Source organism: Lipotes vexillifer, unplaced genomic scaffold (genome assembly GCF_000442215.2).
Source record: "Lipotes vexillifer unplaced genomic scaffold, Lipotes_vexillifer_v1.1 scaffold629, whole genome shotgun sequence".
NCBI classification, from domain to species: Eukaryota; Metazoa; Chordata; class Mammalia; order Artiodactyla; family Lipotidae; genus Lipotes; species Lipotes vexillifer.
In genome coordinates, this window is record NW_006774188.1 from 2950726 (window position 1) to 2956965 (window position 6240).

General features: G+C 59.5%; 1 protein-coding gene across 1 annotated transcript in view; it reads right to left on the reverse strand.

Annotated features, from left to right (window-relative positions):
- Positions 1-1035: 1035 nt before the first annotated feature.
- PLEKHG3 (pleckstrin homology and RhoGEF domain containing G3) overlaps positions 1036-6240 on the reverse strand; it is a 15641-nt gene continuing 10436 nt past the window's right edge. Inside the window, exons 15-17 of the mRNA XM_007449033.1 lie at positions 5864-5977; positions 2216-3608; positions 1036-1775 (exon numbers count right to left, since the gene is read on the reverse strand). Of these exons, the coding sequence (XP_007449095.1) occupies positions 1036-1775; positions 2216-3608; positions 5864-5977 (2247 nt within the window). The remainder of the gene's footprint in view (positions 1776-2215; positions 3609-5863; positions 5978-6240) is intronic.

Genomic DNA, 6240 nt, shown 5'->3' on the forward strand with positions numbered 1-6240 from the left:
CTAGCAAGGGAGAGAAGAATAAAAGGCACCAGACGTGGAAATATCTGCCTGTTAGAAAAACGTTCCACCCCCACCCCACCCCTTTCAGTCCAACTTTGGCACCTGGGGAAAAGAGCTAAAGGCTGGCACGGTGCCCCCTGACCTTACCCCAGACAGGACGCCAGGCTGTGGGGAGACAGAAGCCCGTGGGAACAGAAGTAGCAGAACAAGTCCCCTCCCACACATCCTGCTGCCCCAGCCTCCCGCGCCAGCACCTGGGGCCTCGTGCTTCGTGAGCATGGCTGCAAATGAGCACATGTGGAAGCAACAAGCCCACGTCCCGCTTCCCCTGAGACAGGCCTGGGCACGATCGCCTCTCCCCAGCCCGGCCAGACACCAGTAAGGAGACCACTCAACAGGTTGGTTGGTCAGCAGTGGTTATTACACCATTGGCAAATAACAAAATGTGTGTACATTAGTGACAACCACGGGGCCAGCGAGACAACCCACAAAAGTACCTGAACAGAGTCCACGACATTCTTCCCAGGAGGGAAATCAACAACAGCACACACATACACACACGCTCGAGCACACCAACATACCACAGGGTAGAAAGCAATAAATTATGGGCCTCGTTCCTGCCCGGATCCTAAGAAAAGGCACAGTTAAAGAGCAAAGCCTCCCCAGGCCACACTCCTGTGTGTCCCCTGGGTGGGCCCTCAGTCTGGCAGCAGCCAGGCAACACTGGAGGCCTGAGCAGGGCTCGCTCTCCCTGGGAAGAGATGAGTTTAACTATCTGGCCTCTTACTAGAGAAGAACTATATACAAGGGAAGCGGCCACACTGGCCTCGGAGGGCAAAGGGGCTCGCAAGTCACTGGCGCGCCTACGGCAGGTGAAGGCCCTTGCCCGGTGCCCCAGGGCGCTCTCCCAGGGGCGGCCTTTCTGAGGGCCCCGGGTGGGGCTCGGGTGAGCACGGTGAGCCCAGGCTGTGAGCGAGGATGCCACCGTTCCTCCCGGTCCCTCGGCACGGCTGCTCCCTCCCCCAGGACTCAGTGTCAACCTGTGGAGTTCAAAGCCTGGAATTTCTCCCGCAGGCTCCTCACTCTGCCCTGCTGGCTTGGGTCTGCCGGGTCCCTGGGACCCTCTTCTTTAGGCCGATACTCTGCACACCCCCGGAACTCCGGGCCCTGCCCCGCCTGGGCCGCTGGTGAGCTCGGTCCCCGCCCGCTGCCTGCCTCCAGTCCCGCGTTGGAGCCGGACAGGGGCCCCTTCTCCATGACGACCATCCGCCGGCTGTCCTCCAGTGTGAGGTCTGCGGTGACGTACAGGGCCTCCCCTCCGTCCGGCGCATTTGGAGGCGACCCCGCCAGAGGCCGAGGCTGGGCGACCCCTGGGCCTGCCGGGGCCCTCCTGGCGTTCAGGCTGCAGCAGCGGCCCACCTTCCCCGACAGGGGTGGCTGCGGCTGCATCATGTTCTCCGGCAGCGAGTGGCTCCGGTTGACGGGCAGGTTGCGCGGCCGGCTGCCCTTGGCCTGGAGCGCCTCGTCCTGGGAGGCATATTTGGAGCAGAGCTCTCGGACATCAGGCCAGTTGAAAGTCTCGGTGTCCAAGGGGCTGAGGGGGCTTCGGGGGATGTGCCAGGCCCCAGGCGAGGTGGTCCTCGGGCTGGTGGCCGAGGGGCTGAAGGAGAAACGCCGCGGCGATAGCTCCCTGGCAGAGCCGGACTTGGGCGGGCTGTGTTCCTGGGCCGTGGGCTGCTTGTGGTTGAAGAGAGACAGCACTGGTTTCCTCTTACCTGTGAGGAGACAGCGAGCCACCTGAACCCCTGTGCCGGAGGGAGCAAGAGGACATGAGGACTGACCTCAACTCCCCTTCCAGGCGAGGCTGGTTGCTGGGGGTTTGCGTGTGATGGGAGAGAAACCTCACTGACCATCCACGGCGCCCTTACCAAAGGGAAATGGGAAGAATGAAGAAAAGGGGGTGGGGTGGGGTGGGGTCAGGGGTCAAAGGAACAGACGAGACCTTCTGCTCTCCTGGAAAACAGGCCCGTGGCCACAGGCCCTCTGCTCCACAGGAGGAGCTTGGCCTTGAGCGTTAGACCCGCTCCAGGACTCGCCCCAGCCCTTTTTGGTAGAGGTCCTTTAGGGGGTCACTTTCCCAGAATCCAGCTGGCTCCTAAAAGGTGCTTCCATCCCAGGCTTGCAGGCAGGGCCCTCCGCCCCATCCCCTTCATACCTCTGCCAGCAGATGGTGCTCCAGCCTCCGGCTGCAGGTGGGGGGTGGTGGCAGCCACCTTTTCCCACTGCTGCGGTGGCCTGGCCGTCACCGACTTGCTCTTGATCCGGAGGCTGTACTGGCGAGCCAGCTGGTAGACCTTGCTCTTGACTCGCTCACTCATGTGGCTGTCTATCACGTGGGAGAGCTGCAGGATGCGGGGGTGTAGCGGGGTCACCAGCTCCCCCTGGGTGCTGCTGCTCAGCTCCTTCACCAGCTCCTTCAGCTCCCGGGCCAGGTGGGCCGGGCTGGGGGGCTCAGTCGGGGAGGCACGCTCAGGCGAGGCAGCAGACGACTCCTCAGTGATGGCCCCCAGCTCACGCTCCTCCAGGATGAAGAGGGGCTCGTGCAGGTCAAAGCTATTGGCCTGGCCTTGGCCTGGTCCCTTCCGAGGGCTGCCCTCAGAAGACTCCACTTCCTCCCAGATCTTCACAATTTCCGAAGACGGGCGGAACTCAGCATCTGTGAAGGGAGCTGGGTCCCCAGCACGAGCCTGGCCTGGTCCTGGGTAGTCAAAGAGGGCCCACGAGGCTGCCTGCGAGCCCACCTGTCTCTTATGCCCCAGCGGAGCCACTGGCTCCAGGTCTGGCCTGGGAAGGCTGTTGATTCTGGAGACTGAGTTTCTCACCAGTCCTTTGGGGATGAAGGAGAGGCTCTCCCGGCGCCGGACACTGAAGCCTGCATCGTGGTGCTCTGCACTTTCATAGTAGCTCTTGATTTTGTCCAACAACAGCCGGTCTCGGGAAGAAAGCTTCGATTCCTTCGTGCAGGAAGGCCTGTCTGGCTCCGCTGAGCAGCCTGGGCTCTGGGTCTCTGTCCCGTTGACAGAAGGGTCACTCTCTGCGGCCACCCCCATACTGATGTCCACTTCTGGAGGGAGCTGAGAGCCCAGGGGGTCTGTGGTGCTCCCACGTCGGGCCAGGCCCTTCTCACTGTCCTCTAGGCTGATCACACTGCTGCTCCGGCTGGTCAGCCTCGGGGTCCCGAAGCCGCTGGACTTGCCGTCCTCCAGCGCCAGGCTGCTCCGCCGAGAGAAGCTGCTGACGAACCGCTCGGCAATGACGCTGGCCTGGTCCAGCACAGAGGGAGGCAGGAGGCTCTCGGGCTCGTGGGCGGCCCCCATCTCCTCCTCCTCGTCCTCACTGCTGAGGACCTTAGGGTCCTCGGTGCTCTCGGCCACCATGAAGTCCACCACGTCACCCGGGGGGTCCAGTCCCAGCAGCAGCTGGTGGGTGTCAAGCTGCATTTCTAGGACTTCTGGAGCCTCTGTGTCTGAGGGCATCTCCTCGGTCCTAGGACCTTCCATGGCAGCAGACACCTCCTGCTCTGTCCCAGACTCAGGGTCTGGCTCAACCTGGGAGAACACAAAGAGCTCATATGAGCCAAAAACCTCCCTCATGTGACCCGGGGAGATGTGGGGACAGCACAGCCTGCTCAAAGCCTAGTGAGAGGGGCTGCGGTTTAGGACTGCAGGCAATCAGAATGAGCATGACTCAGGAGTGGGCAGCAGGTCCTTAGGGAAAGGATGTCCCTTAGTCACCCTGCAGCTGCGGTGCTGGGCCCACATTCTCAAACCCAAGAAAAATTCTAGGAACAGATGGGGTAAAGTGGTGGCACCACTCAGTGGCAGCCTGTCTAGAAAGTACAGGGACAAGGTGGGAACATGCAGCATGGGGTCAGAGCCACGGCACCAGGACTCCCCTGCCTGAGGGGAGGCGGCTCCCTCAAGCCCCAGTAGCTCCCCACGTGGGGGTTGTTCTGGGTTGAAACCCGGGCCTAAACAACTTCCCCGAGGGGCCAGGGTCTCCCGTGTGGATCAGGATCCAGAGGGCAGTAGGACCACGTGCTGGAATCCTGTCAGAGGGTAAAGACGGGGATGTGGCTCCTGCCAGCCAGCCTCCGCCCCTGTGCAGGACTCTGCATGTGCGCAGCGGATGGCAAGGAAGGAAGCAAAGTTGGCAACTCTCTCTTGACCACCTTGAAGGTCATGTGAATCATAAAACCAGCCAGTACAGGCAGCTTTCCAGACGAATCTTTAGGGAGAACACAGGATAACACTCTACAGCCCGAGGAATCAGACCCGATTCCAATCGTTCTAGTCTAGAATCTGCACAGTGGGACCCAGGAGCTAGGCCTGTAATGTCCAACACGATGGCTGCCAGCCACACGTGGCTCCTGAGCATCTGAAGTGTAGCTAGTCCACGTTGCAAAAACCTCATACCAAAAAAGTACAAAATACCTCATTAATAGCTTTTTTTTTTTTTTTTTTTTGCGGTACGCGGGGCTCTCACGGTTGTGGCCTCTCCCGTTGCGGAGCACAGGCTCCGGACGCGCAGGCTCAGCGGCCATGGCTCATGGGCCCAGCTGCTCCGCGGCATGTGGGATCTTCCCAATAGCTTTTTAATACACTACATGTTGACATGATAGTAGTTTGGAAAAACTGGGTTAAATAATTCTTTAATGTGACTATTAGAATATTTAAAATTACACATGAGGGGAGTTCCCTGGTGGCACAGTGGTTAGGAATCTGCCTGCCAATGAAGGGAACATGGGTTCCAGCCCTGGTCCGGGAAGACCCCACATGCTGCGGAGCAACTAAGCCCGTGCACCACAGCTACTGAGCCTGTGCCCTAGAGCCCGGGAGCCACAAATACTGAAGCCCGCGCACCTAGAGCCCGTGCTCCGCAACAAGAGAAGCCACCGCTATGAGAGGCCCATGCACCGCAACAAAGAGTAGCCCCTGCTCGCCACAACTAGAGAAAGCCCGCGCGCAGCAACGAAGACCCAACGCAGCCAAAATAAATAAATAAATTTTTTAAAATAAATAAATTAAAATTTTATAAATAAATAAAATTACACATGAGGCTCACATTCTATTGTCACCAGACAGCACCATTCTGAACTCTTTTCCAGTGTCACCCAGGCTTCTCAATGTCCTGGCTGTGAGGCCCACCCTGGGGTCTAAGCCTCATGAACCTTTCCTTGGAACTCTGCGAGAGCAAAGGACTCCATTCCACATAACCCCCAGATAGCGTGGGGTGGCGGGAAAAAGAGTGCAGGCTTCTGGGTCACAGACCCAAGTCTAATCTGAGCTCTGTCCCTTAGAAGCTGTGCAATGTCAGGCACGTCAACCTAACCTGAGTCTTGTTCTCCCTGGTAGAGTTGGCTCAGGAAACAGAAGGAAGAAAGAAAACATCAGGCACATAGGAGGTGTCCAGTAGATATCAACACCTTACTGCTTTGCCAGGTGGGACAGGCATGATTTAAATGTCTGGCGCACTAGCAGGGCAGAGCTTTATGCTCTAGGCAAGGAGGCCTGGCCAAGGGGACCTATAATGGGGTCACTTCCAATAACTGTGCCCCTTGGCCAGAGACTGCACCTGCCCAAAGAGGCACCTTTTCTAATTCAGAGTAAGAGGCTATCGGTCACCAAGCCGCATGCCCACAGGCCAGACAGGCTTCCTGAGGGCCCGAGAGTCCTAGGGAGTGGGATTCCCTGTCCCCATGGACCCAACGGGACAGCCCATGCCTGAAAGCCCCATCTGCAGAGCTGGAGATCTGGGCTCAGGCGCCTCTGCACTATCCCCCTTCCGCCTGCTGGCCACTCACCTCCGGCAGGGAAGACACAGACTCAAAGCTCAGGCACTTCTCAGCGGTGGTTGGAGATCGGCTGCTGGGCCTTCGGCAGCTCTTGGGGTCTTCGGGCTCCCTGCGCCCCTTCCCCTGCAGCAAGCAGAGAGTAGTCGTCAGCTCCCAGAACAACGGGGAGCTGGTCACTTCTGCATCCCAACCCTGGCAGCACCTCCTGAGCCCCAAAGGGGCTGGGCTGCGTTGAGATCCAGCGTTGGACCTGAGCCATTCCAGAGTCAGCCTGAACTGCCAGGTCTGGGGACTCAGAAATCCCTGCCAGGGGCTTCCCTGGTGGCGCAGTGGTTGAGAGTCCGCCTGCCGATGCAGGGGCCACAGGGTCGGGCCCCCGGCCGGGA